This window comes from Marmota monax, unplaced genomic scaffold, assembly GCF_021218885.2.
Source record: "Marmota monax isolate L192 unplaced genomic scaffold, Marmota_monax_Labrador192_F-V1.1 WCK01_AAM20220418_F8-fsc00024, whole genome shotgun sequence".
NCBI lineage: Eukaryota > Metazoa > Chordata > Mammalia > Rodentia > Sciuridae > Marmota > Marmota monax.
The window spans coordinates 35,059,940-35,079,314 of NW_026695224.1; the positions used below are offsets into that span (position 1 = coordinate 35,059,940).

General features: G+C 59.2%; 1 protein-coding gene across 1 annotated transcript; it reads right to left on the reverse strand.

Moving 5' to 3' along the window:
* Positions 1-887: 887 nt before the first annotated feature.
* On the reverse strand, positions 888-18,519 carry Ca5a (carbonic anhydrase 5A). The gene is made up of 7 exons (XM_046435125.2): positions 18,228-18,519; positions 14,025-14,204; positions 8,226-8,344; positions 6,390-6,485; positions 6,220-6,282; positions 2,144-2,299; positions 888-1,131 (listed from the first exon to the last, which is right to left on the reverse strand). The coding sequence occupies exons 1-7, from the start codon at positions 18,382-18,384 to the stop codon at positions 997-999; spliced, it is 906 nt and encodes a 301-aa protein (XP_046291081.1). The 5' UTR covers positions 18,385-18,519; the 3' UTR covers positions 888-996.
* Between the last annotated feature and the right edge of the window lie 856 nt (positions 18,520-19,375).

A 19,375-nucleotide genomic window follows, 5' to 3' on the forward strand; every position in this document is an offset into this window, starting at 1 on the left:
ATGGGGCAAGGTGAGGGGCTAGGCAGAGGAAGGTGGGACAGTCATTGCAGGAGCCCAAGGCACAGGGTCAGGGCCTGGCCTAGAGACTGCAGGAAGCCAGGGTGGCAGCTGCGGCAGGACGGCGCCTGGGGAGCACAGGGGCTTCTGAGGCCTGGGCGCAGTGGGCCTCTGCCTTCCCGCAGTGCAGAGGAGCTGAGGCAGGGGCCAGAGGCCAAGAGCAGGCAGGGAGGGGCCCCCCAGCCTAGATGCGGAGTGCCCCTCCTCCTGCCCCTTCCAGCCCCCACCCGCCCCAGTGCGGGTCTCGGAGTTGGAGATGTCCACACCCTAATCCTGGAATCTGTGGCTATGAGACCTTGTGTGCAAAAGGGGGCCCACAGAGGGGATCAATCTGAGGGGCTTGAGACGGGAGGTCATCCTGGATGATCTGGTGGACACATGATCGCAAGGGTCCTTTAACCAGAGAGGCAATGGTGGAAGCCTCTGGAGGGACGCAGCCCTGAGACACCCCGACTTCAGACCCCTGGCTTCCCAAATGGAGCTCACCACTGTTCTAGGCCACACAGTCCCTCCTTCTGTGTTCCAGTGGCCAAGGACTCTGAGACCCCCAGGGACTTGGAACTGGGGAGAAGGGTGTTAGTCCTGGTCTTGTGTGGTGTGGGGACTCTGGGGTGGCCTTGAGAGTGGACAGTGGAGGACACCCCTACGCAGGGGGACGAGTATAGCTGAGAGAGGCGAGTGGGCAGCCTTGGCCTGGGTGGCTGCTGGCCCCGGGGACCACCTTCTACTTGCCTGCCCTGGGTCCCACAAGACAAGGACATTCAGCATCTGTTCCCTGTGCTCTGAGGCGTCCTTAGTGATTTCTTTCCCTTGCAACTTAGAAGCACATCATGGGGACAACACTCTTCCTCTCTTTTAATCCGAGAAGCACAGTCAGCAGAGTGGGAGCCCTCGCACGGTCCGCGCTGCCTACTATGTGGACATGATGGTTCTAGGACCTCATCCCCACTTCAGTGGCCTGAAGGACGAGCGGACCCTCCGGCCCATCAGGGGCTGGCGTGGGCGACAGTTGTCCACCATGATCTCCTCCTCTTCACCGAGCGGGGAGAACAGGAGCTCCCGGAAGGCGGAGACCTGGAAGAGAGAGCCACGGAGAGTGCAGGGAGCCGTCCTGCCCCTGGGTCCCTCACACCTTGCACAGGCCCCTCCTATGCCAGATCAGGGATGGCCCTGTGTGGAGGACACTGGACGTGATGCCAGGCGGCTCCCAAGGGAAGGTCTTAGAGGGCATCACGATTGGCAGCTTGGTCTTTAAGGCCACTTTCTCTGGAGGAAACCATCTACCATATGAATACTCGAAAGCCCCGGGGACAGCCACAAGGACAGGAAGTAAGGCCCCCATCCAACAGCCAGCAGCCTTGTGCCAGCACCTGGGGATGAGTCCTCCAGCCCCCACCGAGCTGTCAGGAGGGAGCAGTTCCTGCTCGCAGGGCACCGTAACCCCACAAGGGACTGCAAGCAAGGACCAGCCAGTTCCTAAGCCCACAGAGACTTTGAGAGAAAATAAATACCCACTATCAGTGATTAAGTTTGGAGCTCTTTGTTACACAGTCATAGGTGACTAGCGCACACTGCCACTCCTCCACATCTGTGGGTTCTGCATCCTCGGATTCAACCAATGCAGAAGTTAAAACTACTACCCCCAAAAAAATTCTGTCTGTACTGAACATGTGCAGACATTTCCTCTGTTCATTATCCCCGAACAAAGAACCATTTACATGACACCTACGTCGTGTTAAGTATTAGAAGTAACCGAGGGATGACCTGGGGTATATTGGGGACGTGAGCAGGTCCTGTGCAAACACTGGGCTCAGGGACTGCGAGGGTCCAGCTATCTCCCCCCAATCCAACCCCAACCCTAACCCTAACCCTAACCCCAGCAGCTCCGTGTCAGGAGACCCGTGACAGGCGGAGCCCGGCGCCTTCTCCACCAGCCCACACAGCTGGGATTCCTCCCAGTCAGGGCAGGGCAGGGACATCAGTGGTGCCCGAGGGCGAGCTCCAGGGTGCTCCTGCACAGAGTTTAGTGGAGCTGCCCCAGGAGGAGACCCCCACACAGGCCACGACCCCGTCCCAGCCCACTCACCTGGCTTGCAGCCACCTCGACGGGCTGCTTCTGGATGATCCAGGTGACAGATTCTGCCATGGGCGGGGTGGTGAGGGAGCCCGAGTAGGTCCAGTAATCCTGGCAGGCAGGCAGCAGACAGGAGGGGCTGAAGGGGCCCATGGCCGCCCGCATGTCCTGGGAGCAAGAACCGGGGGGCCATGGTGTCAGTGCTGGATCGGGGGAGTGGGGCGACCGCCCTGCGTCGGGGGAGGTACTTCCCCAACAGGCCACTCTAGGCAGCTGCCACTGCCTAGTTCTGAAGCAGGGACAAGAGGTTTCCACCCAGACTCACGACTTCCCTGGAAAGCGCTCCTTCTCATGCCTCTGGCCGTGGAAAGCTCACACTGCTCTACTGTGATGAAACACGGGGACGCGCTGGTCCCCACCGGCTTTTACCAAGGCAGCAGGGCACCTGCACGTCCCCCGCTGTGCAGCCATCTTGGGCTCTGGGACTGTGCCACCCTCCACACCCAACGCCATCCCACCCACCAGCTCCCCAAGGGAGCCCTGGTGTCTACCGTGCCCCTTGCTGGCTGGTGGTGACCACTCCACGTACCTCCCTGAGTGGAGGCCTGCGCTCGGTCGGTTGTGCTGGCCGATTCCCCTGAGCTAACGTCCTCATGTGTCATCCACACTGAAGTGGGGGCCCGCTTTCCTGCTCGGGCCTGAACAGTGCAGTGTGGGACCCCACATCCTGGTCTTCTCACCGCAGAGGACCCCTCACCGGGGTGCCGGTCTGCTTCCCAGCTCCGGGGTTGCTGGTGCTGGGTGTCTTGGATGTGAGGGGTCTCGGACATGTGGCCTTCTGCCCCTGCACGTGTCCTCGGGGCTGGTCACACTGTGTGTGCATGTGTGAATGCTCTGGTCATGTTCCACCGCAGATGACCCCCCACGTCAAGGCCCTTCCTCAAGGACCTCAAGGCACCTGGCTAGAAGGCGACACTGGGGCACCCGGTGTGTGGGGTGGCCATGGGGTAAAGGCGCCTACTCCAGGGTCCCACTGAAGCCAGATTTAAAGTCAGGTAGTCCGTGTAGTTAGATAAATCGGGTCTAATATCGAGTAAGATCCAAAATGGAGGCCAGGTTGAGAATGAATTCCCGGAAAAGCAGAACAACTCTTGGAATGTTAATGAAGTCCAGGAAATGCAGGACAACTCCTGGAATGTTAATGTCCCCAAGGCCCAGAGCCCATCCCAAAGAAGTGTTAATGAACAGCTCCCAGCAAACTTGAAGATGCTGACTCAGAAGTCCTTCCTGCCCAGATGACTTCTTTGGCCCACCTGGGCCCCACCCTCGGGCCTTCCCACCTACATTCCATCACTGAAGGAACTATAAGTGGGGAGACCACCGCACTTCCACGGATTCCATCTCTTGGTCCCCTTCTTCCTCCAGGAGAAGTCTTTTCTGCTGTCCTTTAATAAACCTCTACTTTCCACTCTGACCTCGCCTCGGCGTGCTTCTCTGGTGTTATACTTCAACATTGGGGAAGCGGTCAACAGCGGTAACACCACTGTCCTGGTCCGTAAGCCGCTGTCCTACTTTCCTAGGATGGGCGTTCCACACGAAAGTCCACAGGACTCAGCCAGAGAGCGTGAAATTGGGGAGAAAAGGCAAAACTCCGGGGCAGGAGCAAAGGGCAGTGGCGGAGGGCGCAGCGGGAGGGCGCTGGAGCTGTGTGGGGGCCCAGACGGCGGGCGCTGTGATGCAGGGCGTCTTGGTGGCTGGCTGCAGGTGGCACTGCCCTCGATGAACTGTCCCCACCTACTGGCTGTATGCCCCAGGGCAGGTTCCTCGCCTCACTGACCTCTGGTTCCCCAAGAGGTGAGAGTCCTAACCCAGAGGAAGGACCCATGGGGCCATTTGAGAGATTGAAGATGAGACCTATGTAGAGTGCTATCATTTCCCTCCCAGCAAAATTTGGAGGTGCTGTCTCCCCGCTTGAGCCCAGGCAGGTTCCTATGGCTGGGTGGTGGGCAGGACGTCACAGAAGTGACGCGGGGTGGCTGTGGAAGCCAAGGCATGGAAGGGACCGTGAGTCCACCTGTCTCCTTCTTGAAGCTGTGCTCTTGAGGCCGGAGCACCCTGTCGAAGTGGTTGCCCTGAGCCGCTGTGCTTAGGAGGCCCCGGGGGAGGGCCGGAGCAGGGAGGGACACCTGGATCCCTGCCGGTTGTCTCCCAGCTCTGGTGCTGGGCTCAGGGCAGCCTGGCCTGGAGGAGTGGTGGTGCCAAGTGACTGGTCTCCTGAGCTTGGAACCCCAGGGAGGAGTGGGCTGCTTCAGGTGGCCCCCCCTGGGGAGGGACTCACAGAGTACCCGGAGTGAGTGGCACAGCAAGCCACCCGGCCCAGAGCCACTCCTACTACCGCCCAACCACTGGGAGTCAGAGTTGCCCTCCAGGCTGTGGTCTCCGAGTCTCAAGGACTCTCCAAGGGCACAACGCTGGGGTAGCTAAGGAAGAGCACTGTCGTGACAAAGGCCACTGCAGCCAGGGGACTCAAACTCAGTGCTGAGTAGCAGTCCCCAGGCGTCAGGCAGCAGGTGTGGGTCTGCCCTCCCCTCCCCTGGGGACCGCCTGATCAGGAAGCCCAGGTGTGCCCCCTGCTGTGTCTCCACAGAGCGGGCATCCAGGCTCTGAGAGGCTGAGTACTTGCCCTGAGCCCCGCGGCTCAGAACTGGTGGATCAGCCTCTGAAGGGCTGCCCCAGGGCTCTGCTCACACTGTGCTGCTGTGGGAACGCCCAGAAGTCGAGGCTTGCAGACCGGAAAGCTGGGCCAGGTGACCTTCAGGTGCCTCCCATCCCCTGACCTTGAGGCCCTCCAAGGCTGGCCTCCGCCTCGTAAAGTCCCCTCATCTCTGGAGTCTCGGCCTTATTCTTCATGGGGAGACTGTGGCCCAGCGATCAGCATTGGAACCAGAACTAAGCCCTGGCAGCACTTCCTCGATAGTCCCCAACCCAGGGCTCCCTGGGGGTTTGCCCAGAACATTCTGTGTGAGCTCATGGGGGAAGAGCTCTGCAGACCCAGGGGAGGAAATCAGACCCCCATAAACATGGCTGTGCCGCCAGCTTTCTTCTTTCCCACCAAGAGGTGGAGCCCACCCTGCCCGGGTTGGGGGCTGGTTGGGAAACATCCGCACCCCAGGTTTATTCTGGCAGGGGCCTGGCACCTTGGCCTTGAGGCCCTCTGAGGGGGGAAGCGACCGGCTTGGAGGTCAGCACCAAGGGGAGGAGGTGGGAGATCAAAGCCTCTACGGCTGGCAAGGAAGGGGCTGCCTGGCTTTCAAGTGCAGCCACTCGGCCCTGCGGCCCAGGGGGAAGAGCCCCCGCCACTCCGGCGGCCACCTTGGCTCCTTCCTCCTGGGGACTCTTTTGTTCGGTACTAAATAAATAAACCCTTTTCTTTGGAATTTCCACCTCTCCATCAAAGTCCCCTCTGGGCTGACCTTGGAGAAAAGCAACATTGTTCTCCTTGTCACCTTTCTGAGCCATGCCAGTGACTAAGGTGTGCAAAGGGCGCCTGTAGGGACAGGCAGGACCAGCCGGGCCCGGGGCTGCTGGCCACACCACAGCTTCCCTTCCCTCTCTGGACTCCATGTTCTCCAGGACAGGGGTGATCTGAATTAAGACCTTCCCAGAGCATGCCCGGTGGCACAGGGTCAGGAGTGAGGTTCTGATTTGCTTTAGAAGGAACTTTATGACCAGTGGATGTCATCGCCTCGACCAAGCTAAAGACTTTTAAAAGCAAATCAGTGATGATAAGGGCAGTCCCACGGGCAGGCAGGAGTGTCCGACCCTCAGAAAGCTGCCTGATCCTGGGACACCCAAATCGACCCCAGCAGACGAGCTGAGGAAGAACGGGGTCTGGGGGCAGCAGTACAACTGCGAGTCCCTGAGGGGAGAGGGCCTCCCGGAGCCAGGCAGGACCCACTGGGAACCCCACCCCAGTCCCAGCACAGCGCTGGTGCCACATGCCCCTGCCACTGCACCCTCCCCGCCCACGGGGGCTCCTCTGAACAGTCCGCCCGTCCAGCTAGCTGCTCCCCAGACATGGAACTCACCTTGTGCTTTATTTCTGGCAAGACGTCCACCAGCCTCTGCAGGGCCTCGTGGCGGGCCCCCACCTGCATGGCACAGGCACAGACGTGAGCAGGGAGGGGGCTGAGAACATGCCTCTGTGTGGGGCTGTGAGAGGGGCCGCCCAGTGCTGCAGCCCTGCGGGTGTCCTTACCTGCAGGAACACGGCCAGCACGGCCAGGCCCTTCTCCCCCAGGACAGCTTCCTCGTAAGCTGGGTACTTCACAGCGTTCCAGTGAACCAGGTGCAGCTGAAACACAGTGGCCAGGTGTGAGCGTCGGGTGCGGCTGGAAACACCAGGCGCTCGGCCTCCATGGGGCTGACACAGGGGCCACTTCATCACGTTAGTGAATCGTGTTATGGCCGCCCGGCGCGCAGGAGGCCAGCACCCTGGGGCTCCCAGGCACTTGTCAAGGCCACAGGCATGGGGCAAGGCGGAGGCCACTGTGACTACAAGGTAGAAGAGGGCCACGGGATTACGCCAGACACAGCCCAGGACTGCAACAGGGCAAGTGGGTCCCAGATGCTGCCCCCTCCTGACCCTGGAGCCCAGCCCTGAACTTCGCCTGTGGCTCTAACACTCCTTCAGTTTCTGATGTAGGAAAATGGATCTGGGGTGGCGGGCGTCTGCTGGACTCCACACCAGAGTTGGCAGATGAGATGGGTTTGCCTGGAGGCTGGGGGTGAGCTGGGGAGGGGTCCCTCACGGGAGTGGGAGTGGGAGGTTGGCCAGTGTCCAGGGGATGGTGTGGCTCCCCAGTAGGGCCTGGGCCTCTGTGCAGCTGGCCCTCTGTCTTGGGAGCTACACTGGGGGATTCAGACCACCGCAGATTAAAGGCCTTGGGTCAAGATGCTGTGTCTGGGCTGAAGGAGCAGAACTCTGGTGTGGGTGGCAGGTGACCTGCAGATGGCCTAGAGCCTACAGGACGGGATGAATCCTGCGCACAGGCACATGATGGGCTTGAGCACTGGCGGGTTGGTACCCAAGGGTACTGGGGCCAGTGCCCTGCAGGACCCAGGGACGAGTGTTCGTGTTTCTGCTAAGTGCCTGGCTTAGAGGTGGCCCAGGCCTCGAGTCCCTGGGCTCCTGGGTGCTGAGGAGCCCTCTCTGGCCAGCACTGCACTCTGCCGAGGCACTGGGCCCATGTGCTCTTCGCAGACCTCACTCCCAGCAGGAGCCAGTTGCCTGGCCACGAGCCCCTGGGATCCAGGGTGTGTCTGACGCTGCCCACCTGGAGCTCCCCGCGGCTGGGGCTCAAGGCCCTAGAAATGGGGGCTGCAGGGCCCGCAGGCCCCCCTGAGTCATTCCCCTTCACAGACCCCCTCTTTGCAGCCAGGTTTGCCTTCCCACCTGACCTCCACACCCCAGAGACGGCCAGCAGGGACCAGGCCCAGCCTGACTCGGAGACAGCCCCGTGGGTCCCCTGCCCTCACTTGTTACCCTGGCAGTCGAGGAACACTCAGGGGAGGAGGACCACAGCCCACCCTGCAGTGCCTCTGTGTGCAAGAGCAGAGGTGCCAGCAGGCAGAGCTCAGGCACACATCCCCCATGGGCACCATGGGACAAGATGAACCAAACCAACCCGTCACTTGGGAGGCACACAGATTCAGGGTTCAGTGGGGACAGTGGTGTGACCAGTGGACAAGGCAGTGTGGTACTCACAGGGTGGAGATGGCAGCCTCATGGATGCTGGTCCAGTTCTTTCTGTGTCTGAAAGTCACCACTGACCACTCCACTGTGATGATCATCACCATTCAGACCCCCTGTCTCTTCTTCTGCTAACTGAGCATGCCTGCATCACCCTCCTCTTTGGACAATGGTGTGATAAAGTGGGTGGTGGATGCTAACTGCTCTGCCCGGAGCACTGAAAGTCCTGGGTCCCAGGAAGTGCCTCACATCTGGGCATCTGGGAAGGCTGGCATCTGCAGGAGAGCCTGGCACATGGAAAACACCGGGACTCGCGCTGCCTGGCCCACGTCACCTACGAACCTCGGCCGGGTACGCGTGGCCGTCCACCGTGTGCTCCGAGCCCCGCTCGTCCACTGCTCCCCAGTGGAAGTGGAACTGCCTCAGTCTGTAGTGGTTTTCCAAAGGCCCCCCGCTGATCCCTGCGAATGAAAGCGCAGTTTGTGACTCTGAGTTCCCCTCGGGCTACGGTGGTGCTTACCAGCACAGTGCCCAGGGTGGCCTCCTCAGGAGCTTGGCTAGCTTGACACTCAGGCTCAGAACACAGCCTGGATCCCTGGGGGAACTGGCTCCACAGTCCAGGGCAGGGCTGGGATCTGCACTTCGGCAGACTCCTGTGGTTCAACCCTAGTTGCTGCTCATGTGGAGACAGTCGGGCTTCTCCTTTTCAGCCGGAAGGAGTGCCTGGTGCCCGGGGACGGCCACTGCGCGGTACTGGCTGCAGAGCTGGGGAGTGGCTCTGGCAGCTCGCGGGGCCGGCTTCACCCGCTGCACAGTGTGCTCTGCATGGCCCTCCCGGGCCTTGCTGCTGTCAGGTCCCGGAGTGGCCAGCACAGGGGAATGTCCCTGGGTGAAGGATGTCACGGAGCACCCAGTGCATTTGTCCTCACAGGAAGTCCTCGCAGCAGAAGGCATGGGGTGTGAGCCGCCGCGGCTGGCCAATTCTGCCAGGCCAGGAGAGCCCCCTGGAAGGGATAGCAGTCCTGGCCACCCCAGGGTCCTCACGGCACCAGATGCACCTGTTAGCCACAGGGGGGGCGAGCTGGAGGGACCACGGGGACAGCCGCGCATGACAGCATCCTCTCTATGCTGACGCCCTGGACAGCTGGACTGGATGCAATCTGGTGGATGCAGTTGACAAGGCCCAGCCAAGGGTCACCCTGTCATATCTCAGGGCAAGGCCCCTTTCTCTTTCCACCCGGTTCAGCACTTAGTTCAAGGAAGGGTCCTTGAAGGTGCCTGTGGACCCCTGCAGGTGAAGGAAGGAATGGGAATGGTCATCGACTTGTTTGTCCAGTCATCCAGCCACTGGATAAGCAGGTCTGTGTGTCACAGTGGGATTTTGCCTTTTTCCAGGCAGCTTGGGAACTGTCTAGGATTTCTAGAAGAATCCACAGGACACTACAAGTACTCAAAGACTGGATTGGCAAGTCGAGTTTGCCTCCAACTCGCTGTGTGATCTTGGGCAGGTGGCTTAGCTTCTCTGAGCCAGATCATCTCTACCTCTAAAAGGAGGCCTGCTGGCAGGAAAACGGAGACACTGTCACTTTGTGAGATGCTGTCAGGTGATGGTGACGATGCTGGTGGTGACCACACATCACAGAGCCTTTCAGGACTCCAACTCCTTCACTATTTTTAAAAAAGAGCTGCCAGCTGTTGCTCGTTGTCCCCTCCAGCTCACACATCCTAGGACCCTGGGTAGGCACAGGAGCAGGTCTCCCTAAGGAATGATGTCCCCAGAAAAGCATGGGTCCTGCACCAGCTGGACGCGGCTGGACTTCCACCAGCAGGGCTTACCCACAAAGTCGCCCGGCCCTCCTTCCTGGTGGGGACCGCTGGGCGCTTTGGCTCTGCCGTGTCCGGAGGCAGAGGAAGGGCTTGGCTCTGCGGCCGGCTCTATCCTCCAGGGCCTGCAGCTGGGTTAGGAGAAACAGGAGTCACCTAGACCTGCCGAGCAGCGGAGAGCAGGAGCACAGCCCAGAGACAGGGAGGTGCAGGCGACTGCCGAGCCCTGCCCTCCTCGGGGACGTGAAGCCCTGCCCTCCTCAGGGACGTGAAGCCCTGCAGGTCGGCCTGGACCCCAGAAGGCTGGCTCTGGCCCCTGCAGCAGGACGCCGCGGGGCCTGGATTTGTGAGCACTCTTCCCCAGAGGCCCAGCTGCCCAGAACGCTTCACAGAAACGCCTCACCAGCAGCAAAACACAACACCCATTTAAGTAAGAAACTTTCAGTCGGAGTCTGTCCTTTGGGATCCTGGGCACCTTCCCATGGCAAGGCAGAATGTTCCTCCTTCACGGGGCCTGTTCTGCAGACGGCGGGCGTCTGCTCACTTGCGTGTAAACAAGGGTCTTGATTGAAACCATGGTTACCCCGGGCTGGAGACCCAGCCAGCTCGCACACACACCAAAAACCAAAACAGAACAACAACAAAAACTGCTGCGTAATTAAATAAAACCAGGGGAGACACCTGCGCAGCTCTGCTGGGAGGGAGTGTGAAAGGCTGGCCTGGTCTCCCCAAGTCTCTGTAAGGAAACGGGCTGAGGGTTCCTGGGTCTTGGGCTGGGCTGGAGCGCCCCCTGGTGGCACGTAGGTGGAAACGGACCAGGAATGGGGGGGCCTTCCAGGAGAAAGGGCGGGAGCAGAAGCACAGCCCTTGCTGGAGAAGGCCAGGAGGAGCCTCTGCAGCTAAAGCCGGGGAGGGGCGGCCAGGGAGGGGCCACAGCTTGGGCATGTTCAAGTTGGAACAGAAGATTCCCACCGTGACAATGTTTCCAAAATTAGGACTGACTGGCAAGACAGCCGCCAGCCAATGGCCAGGGTGTTTATTTAAAGACTGGAAATCCCTGTTCTGTGGCTTTCTGCCGTAAGCACACTGCGGCGCAGTGTCAGGACTGGGTCTCCAGGCTCACCTGGCTCCTCCACTGGGAGCCTGGTGCAGGAATCCACCCCTCCCGGCCTTGGCTCCCCTCTGGGACGCGGGCCGAGCCCGAGCCCGGCTCTCAGTGGCCAGGGTCTCGTGTCCCGGGTTCTCCGCGTGCCCTCCCCTGCTCATGCAGGTCCCGCGGTGCAGGACTCTCAGTGCGTGCTGTGAGCACGGCTAGCGGGCAGGTCCGGAGCGCCTCTGCCCGGGCACTGGGCAGGGACCTTTGTGAACCCAACAGACTGACCCGCGCTCTGACCCGCAGAGCAGCCTAACTGCAGTCAGGAAACTGAGGCTCAGGGAGTTGTCACCTGCCCAGGACCCAGTGACCCGAGCCAGGTCTGCTGATCCCCCAGCTTTCACAGCAGGCTTCGAGCCAAGTGCCACTTGCCAGTAAGCTGAACCCAGCCTGAGGCCACAGACTCAGATGAAACGATTTCTGACTGACCCTTCAGAGTGCCGCTCGGTGTCAGGGCAGTCCTTTAGTTCAAAAAGAGGTCCTCAGGGGAAGGGCTCTAGCGTGCCAGCCCCACTCCACACCCTCCGCCAGCAGGCTTTGGCACTGGTGGCCTCGGATAATACAGCCTCTGCTGCCACCAGGACGCTGCTGACAGTACCCACAGCTCAGGGCTTTTACCAGAATAAGCAGGCTTTGGTCAGACCCTGCGGTTTTAAGGCTAAACACTGGAATAAAAGAAGCTGGGCTTGGGGTGCCCGCCTGTAATCCCAGCTCCTGGAGAGACTGAGGCAGGAGGGTCCACGTTCAAGGCCAGCCTGAGCCACTTAGCCACACCTTGTCTCAAAATACAAAGGGCTGGGGTGTGGCTTGGTGAAGTGCCCTAAGCTTCAGTCCCAGGACTTGCTAAAGACAAAACAAGATGGAAGACCGTGAAAACTCCACATCACGCCGTGCCACAGGGGGCCACCAGGGGGCCAAGTGGCCATCACAGGGCAGAGGAAGGTCTTCACAACTCTCCCAGGCCCGTGAGGGCCACAGCTGGGGGCCAGGGCTTCACCTGTGCTGGCCTGGCAGAGAGGCCCTCCCAGAGCTCCAGAACAGGAGCTCACGTGCCCCGGGGAGTCAGCTCCGAGGCCGTCAGTGTCACCTCTGGTCTGAAAGCCAGGTGGACTTGAGCCCAGCCTCTGGGGCCATGTGCTGAGGTCCACTCTGGCTACATCTTCATGGAACATGAAGGCAGAGGCCCAGCTGCAGGTGTGGCCTTGCCCGGTGCCTGTCACGAGTGGGAGCCCAGGGAACAGCAACACTGCTGTCAGAGCCGCCGGGGTTGCCACCACTGAGGCCACTGCACTGTCACCCAAGCAGAGACTTGCCATTGCCACAGCCACTGCCCCCCAAACAGGAAGGAAGCAGAGACATGGATGGAGAAGCACACCTTAGGAAAGCGTCCATCAGAAGGCACCTGGCCAGCTGTGGACGTGTCAAAGGAGAAACCTCTCACTCACACCGAGCTGTGCATGCGCTCAGTACTGTGGGACGAGTTCCAGCAGCCTGTGCTCTGCGGGGACAGAGAAGGAGAGAGTGACGGGAACAGGGTCAGGAGTGTTATGCCAGGCAAGGAGGGCTGCTGTGGGGGACCTACACTACACTGGCCAGGACACAAGGACAGCCTCCTGTGGGGGTGACGTCCCAGCTGAGCCCCAAGGAATGAGTCTGTGTTCATTAGGTGAAGATGGAGACGGTGTTAGGGTGAGAGGACAACAGGGGGAAGGAGAGCAGGTCGCATAGACAGATGGACGTTCCATGGGGCTGGACGTGGGGTCTGTGCAGAGGACACTCGGGAGGTAGGGCTGGGGGGCAAGAAGGAGCCTGCGGTGGCCAAGCAACGGGAGCCTCAGGCGCTGGATGTTGAGTCTGCACAAAGTGGACATGTCACGCGTGAGGACGCACCCGTGTCTGCCCTGGGCTGTGGAGCCAGGTCCCCCAGTGACGCATGCTCTGTTCCAAGCCTGAGTGTCAAGTAGCTGAGCTCTTGAGCAGGCCACCTTGGCACTGTGCCGGTGGAGAACATTGTCCCCAGGCCTGCTGGTAGAGAGCCGTGGCCGCCACTGTGAATGTTTTGGGGACTGAGAAAGGAGTGCTCAAGGTCCCTAGTGGCTGGCGGGAGGAAACCACGCAGCGTGGACTCGGTCTCCCATCCCGGGCAGCAGTTGGCAAGAGCGGGTCAGCACTTAGCAGGGGTCCTCGACGCTGGCTGGGGCCCATTTTACACAGACAGGAGTAGCTACACAGTGGCTGCGGCCTAACAGCAGGGGCGCTCTGGTCACGGGAGGCCGCCATGTCCCGGGGACCTCCTTCTTACTCTGTTCACTCCTGCGGTCCTGAGGGGAGTCACTTGCCTCCGCTCTTGGCCACAGCTTGCTCCAGGGCTGGGTCATCCCCCGGCTAGCCAGAGTCACTGTGATCCACTCAGCCCAGGCCGGTGGCCGAGGCTGGGACTGCAGCTTCAGCCCAGGACTGTGGCTGACTTGCTGGGAGGGTCTTTGCTGCTTGCTCTGAGGGAGGTTGAACTTTCACCTTTGCCACCCTCAGGAAAGTCATGGCCAAGCCCAAGCCAGCCTGAGGCCACCAGAGAGAGCAGAGCCCAGAGAGGGCGCTGAGATGCAGGCTGTGGGGCTACACACCCCGGACATGGCCCTGTCCTGGGGACGCAACGAATTTCCCTCTTTGCTTAAGCCAGTTGGAGTTGTGTGTCTGCCACTTGCAATAGGAAAGAAGCCGTAATTAATGTGGGAATTCCTCACGCACAGAGCAAAAAGGAGCCCAGAGGCTGCTGGGGTGACAGGGTGCCATCTGGCCTTGGCTGGTGGCTGGGGGTCTGAGCTTCCCAGCTCTGCGCTCAGCAGCTTCACCTGAGAAGTGGCACCCACAGTGTGCCACCAGGCCGCCTGGCTCTGACCTCTGCCCAGCCTAGAGGGAGCTGCCCCACCTCAGCAAGGCTCGTCCCCTTAAACCTGCGTTTGGGCAGGTGAAGGGGCCTCCCCTCCTCAGGGGGCATCATCTCCCTGTCCCCGGCCCCTTCCCTCAGTCTTCCTGGGCCTCCTGTTCCCTGCCGACACGGTGTCAGGAAGGAAGGGTACTGCTCTCATCCCCCCTTCCTAAACTTGTGACCCCACTCATGGTGCAACAGAAGAGGAGACAGACCCCCAGCCAGACAGACTCACCTGACTGCTCAGCAGCATCGTCAAATTCTACCTGGAAGAAGTAGCCGGTGTTCCAGATGCACCGACAGGACGCGGGGTCATAGGACACTCTGAGCGGCTGCAGATGGGGGTCGTAGACACTGTCCCTCCGCTGGATGTTGATGGGAGATTGCCTGGTGCCCTCTGACTTGGAGACCTGGCCTAGGGACACAGGGAGAGAGACCCTGACTGAGCCACTGGATGGAGATGGCGGACACAGCCCAGGGCCTGCGCAGGGGAAAGCCGGCGCAGCAGGGATCCCGGGAGTCCCCAGGCCACCCGTCTGCTAAGCCCTATGTGCCTTCCCAGGGCTCTTCACTCAGGCGCTCTGGACCCCGAGACTTGGAACCTCCTTCCCTCCCAGAGTGGAGACTCTGCCTGCATGTGCTAGGAGGGCCTCGACCTGCGTGCACTGTCCAGAGTGTGGCCACGGGGAGCCCAGCAGGGGCCTGGGGAGGGCAGGCCACACAGTGCATCGGGCCCTGTCCTGTGGGAAGGGTCACAGGACGTACGCCACCCGCAGGAGTAGCCTCGGGAGCTCAGCAGAGTTGCCCCTCACTCCAGGTCCACCCCCAAGCGTCTTGAGCTTGATTTTAAAGGAAGATCCAGGATCAGGAATATTTCGGAGGGGCTGGGGGTGTAGCTTGGTGGCAGAGCGCTTGCCTCGAACGTGCGAGGCACTCCGTCCGATTCCCAGCACCACATATAAGTAAGCCAATAAAATAAAGGTCCATCAACAACTAAAAAAAATAAAAAGAATATTTCAGAAAACACAGAAAGGTTTGTAGGAGTAAAAGAAGCTGCTCAGGGCTGCTCCCCAGGTGGAAGGGCCCAGGCTGCTTTCTGGGGAAATGCCCTCATAGAGAGGTTTTTTTTTTTTTAAGTTGTAGGTGGACATAATACCTTTATTTCTTTATTTATTTATTCTATGGGGTGCTGAGGATCCAACCCCATGCCTCACATATGCTGGGAAAGTGCTCACCACTGAGCCACAGCCGCAGCGCACCCCCCTGCCCCCCATTTTTTTAAATGAACAAAATGAACAAGGATCCTATTCTGCATGTCGTCTGGTAAGCACCAAGAGCTCATCTGATGGTGAAATAACAATGGTGCGATTTTGGTGGGTTTTTTTTTTTTTTTCCCAGTGCTGGGGACGAACCCAGGGCAAGCGCTAAACACGGAGCCACCCCCAGCCCAGGGATTACTTTTTAGTGATGCACTTGCACTACACACCACTTAGGCCCTTGCTAAGCAGCCGAGGCTGGCCTTGAACTTGGGATCCTCCTGCCTCTGCTTTCTGAGCTGCTGGGATTCCAGGTGTTTGCTGCCATACCTGGCTATGCCATGATTTTTAAACCGGATTCTTTAGTGATGATATTTAGAATTTTCCCAACTTTTCATAAATTTAAACAGCTGTAATGAAGTTTGTCTTAGTTCTCTGTACACTCATCTGGATTATTTTCTTTCCTATAAACTCCTACCCACAGAGTTGAGGGTCAAAGGGCATTTTCAGAAAAATTCTAGAAAACTGAGAATTAAGAATTATAGTCCTACTGGGACCATCTCTCCCACCCTGAGAGTCTAATGGCTAGCGCTGCGTTTTGTTCTTTAACATACTGATGAACTGTTTTTAGGAGGTGGTGTTTAACAAGTAAGCATCAGAGGCCAGTAGGACACATCACACTTTTCTAAATTAGACGTAAAGATTGTAGAAACGTAGAGTATTTATTCTGAGATTATATATTTTCTACTTCGGTGATAAAAGTCCCTCTTGGGGACTGGGGATGTTGCTCAGGTGGTGGAGTGCTTGCTCTGCATGCACAAGGCCCTGGACTCAGTCCCCAGCACCACAAAAATAAATGAATAAATAAAACAGAAAAGTCCTTCTTGTGGGAAATGGTGGTGGTGACGGTAGGTGGGTTTTCTGCTTTATGTTCCAGTTTTCCTTCCTGCTTTCCCACCACAGGTGACGTGCATGGCAACCGTGGTGTCTCTAACCAGAGTGTGAGCAGGCCCTCTGCCCCTTCATATGCCTGTGCTTACATGGCCTCTGACACACTAGTGCTGGGTGGAAAGCCCTGGCGTCGTTGGCCACCTGCCCTTTACAGACCAGGGAACTAGCCCCGACTGAGACCCAGCCTTCTTGAGTCCCTGCTGAATGGCTGCCTTGGCTCGCCAGCTCTTGGTGGCTGACAGGGGAAGCCACCCACCCTGCCCTCCACTCTCCCAAGACCTGAAGTTCCACCATTAGAGTCGGGTGCCTGGTTTCCCTCCTGAGGGGCCCTATTTCAAGGAAAGTTCGGTAAATGAAGAGGTGAGGTGATCAGTGACCCTCACCCTCGCAGGAGGCAGCTGGGAGAGGTGAGGACGGTGGGACGTGGAAAGTGCACCTAGTGGGCAGTGGCTCTCAGCCTGGGCAGTGACAGCCTTCTGCAGTCCTTTGGCTCTTTCAAGAGAAGATAAAAATGCAGAATTCATGCGAAGCCTCCAGTGTCCAAGTGCCGTTTTAAATGCTTTAAACGTGCCAGGCAGAGACACTGGGCCCCGAGCCGGCTCTGCCTGCTCCCCGGTCAGCACTCCCCAGATGCCGTTTTCTGGAGTGTGGGGACGAGGATTACAGTGTGTTGGGGCGCACCTCTGCAACAGGCCTACCGAGGTCAGCTAGGACAGCGTGCACTGGGACGCACTGCAACAGTTACGGACACATACTTGCCCCTTCTCTTGCCTCACGCCCCGCAGAGACGCTGCACGCCACATAAAGCGGCCAAGGCTGCTCCGGGGAGCGGCCAGACCTGTGGTTGGCAGATACATCCACGAGGGCTCCTAGCAGCAGGTGCCCTCCAGCGGGTAGTCGCTCGGCCAAGCACTGCCCCATGCCTTCCCAGGAAGCGCCTCACTTCATTCTTCCAACACCGTTGTGTGGTGAAAGCTGTTATTAACTACCTTTTACAGGTGATAAACCTCAGGCTCAGAGAGGTTAGGATGCTTGCCCAGGGGCACACAGCTACAAGGTGATAGGGCCAGCATTCTGATCTGGTGTTCTGGTGCTGTTGAGGGGTATGCTAAGAAGAGAAGGGAGGATAGGTTTGAAGGTGTCTACACTTCAGGCAAGTGTATTTTGAACAGCCTCCAGCACCTGCAATCACATTTCTGTGGGCGAGGAGCAGTGTCCCAGGCTGGCCCAAAGCTGTTCGTGGAAGTCACCTCTGGGAATCAGTGTTGAGGGGCCCGGGGAGATCCACATTCTGCATTAGTGTCTTCCCTTCCCTGTTGAGACCTTAGAGGCAGGTCTGGGGCGGGGCCCAGGTGATGCTACTACTCTAGGGACCCCATGTGGAATGTCCCTGTTGCCGAAGGGACAGGGGTTGGGGATGGGACAGTGAAGGGGGGTAATGAGGTTTTTGCTCCAGACCCTTCTGTGTGGGGTGCAGACGTGGCTCTCCTCTCCCTGCTGACTCCCGGAAGCCCCACAGAGCAGCTACTGACCAGAGTCCTCCTGAAGTTGGACCAGGAGTGCCCAGGGATGGCGTCCCCCCTCAGGCCAAGTGCCCCCACTGCAGGCCAAAGTTGCCTCCCAGCGGAGCCAGTGCAGAGCCCAGGGGCTCCTGTGGTTTCCAGATGGGGTTCAACATCAGGTTGGTGTCCCTCCGGGGCAGCCCTGGAGAGGCTGGAATGTCCACCCGGAGTCTGATGTGCACCAGGTTTTCACGCTTGTTGTGCCCCTGTGCCTGGGACACAGCATCTAGGCATGCCTGTTTTACGGACGCGGACACTGAGGCTCAGGGCTGTGGGTCAGCCCCCTGAAGTGTCACTGGTGCCATCTCCAGTGGGTCTGCCCAGGAGCCCCGCCTTCTCTTGCAGGAGCAAGTGAGATGCTGGAGTTAGAACAGAACCTACAGCCGTGGACGCAGGCCCTGGGTGCACAGAGGAAGCATCGAAGTAAGACCAGAAAGAGGAAGGGCCCATCCAAGGTCGAGAGCACTGAGGACCCCTTGTCCCCAGCAGCACATCCTCCTGCTGACCCAGGAAATGGAGGGTAAATGACCTACTCAGGGTCATCAAATGCAAAAGAGACAGCAGAAACCTCAAACCAAGCTGGCTTGCTTGGGACGCTCTCATTTTGGAAACTTTCCTGCGACTCTACAGACTTCCAGCAGCACCCGGGACGCCTGCAGAGCTACTCACCTGCCTCATTCTGACTTTTCTGGGTGCAGGAACGCTGGGAGCACCATCGTGCTGGCCTTGCTGCATGACCTTGGGAAGTTCCCCACATCTGCTTGACCAAGAAGGCCGCAGCTGAGGGCTTGCAGGGGTCCCTCCCCAGCACTGTGACCCTGAACATCTCTGGCTGTTCCCCAAGGAGGGCGACTTCCCCTTCGGACCACGCTTTGGTCAGGACAGTGAGTGAGGCATACCGCCTCTTTGAGGAGCTCACCCAAACCCCTGAGATGGTTAAATTTCAATCCGTGCCTGTCCCAGATTGTTGTGTGAGATGGTGTGTGGTTTGGCTCGGAGTGCTTGCATGGGGACAAGTGGCCTTCGCTGGGGACACACAACTCAGGTCACTGTGCTCTGGTCTGGTAAACAGCTTGGTGAGTCCACCAGGGAGTTAGAAAACCTGATGGGGAGCTGCTGTGAGCACAGGAGGACGGGAGGGCGGGTGGACGGGCAAAGTCCCGGTTCCCTGTGGTATTGACCTTGGTTTGGAGCCACAGGACACTCAGCAGCAGGCACAGGGCTCTGTTGGGTGCGTGAGCTAAGATGGTAGGGGCAGAAGCTCAGGAGTGGGGCCAGCTGCAGGCACAGGGAGACGCAGCAGGTGAGCAGGTGGCCTGTCTGCTCGGGGCTGCTGGGGCTGCTGTGAGGCCCCTTTCCACTAAACAGACACGACTCGATGCCAGCCATCCCCCTGGAGCAAGAGCCCGTGGGTAGCGCCTCTTGTCTCAGCATAAACACCAACAGTGCTGCTCTCAGGCATGAAAGGGTCTGCATGCGGATGGCAGGTTGTTTGGTCACCCTGGCCACATGGCCCGTGATGTTTGACGATGCCAGGCCACAGGAAGACCACCTGGCGTGCCAGCGTTTGCTGCTGTGATTGCTGCTTCTGGTGTCAGCCTGTGGTCTCGGGGAGGGCGGGGATCCCGGAACCCTAGAGCAGCAAACCTCCAGGATGAGCCAGAGGAAGGTTGTCACTTGGGCCCGGTGCTTCCAACAACCCTTCTCACAGCGTGAGCTATCCTCATACGGCAGAGCCACCTCTGGGCTACCTCTTCTTCCACAGGGGCCTTTGCAAGTGCTCGACTTATTCACTAATGTCAGCGCCAGTGTCCTGT

Bases quoted from the DNA above. Each gene is read 5' to 3' on its own strand.
- Ca5a (XM_046435125.2), bottom strand. From the start codon at position 18,384: ATGTTCAGGGTCACAGTGCTGGGGAGGGACCCCTGCAAGCCCTCAGCT. The intron at 8,345-14,024 runs GTGAGTCTGTCT...TTTCATTCGCAG, and splicing joins CGATGCTGCTGAGCAGTCAG to GGATCAGCGGGGGGCCTTTG. The intron at 1,132-2,143 runs GTGAGTGGGCTG...TCTCTCTTCCAG, and splicing joins TCGAGGTGGCTGCAAGCCAG to GTCTCCGCCTTCCGGGAGCT.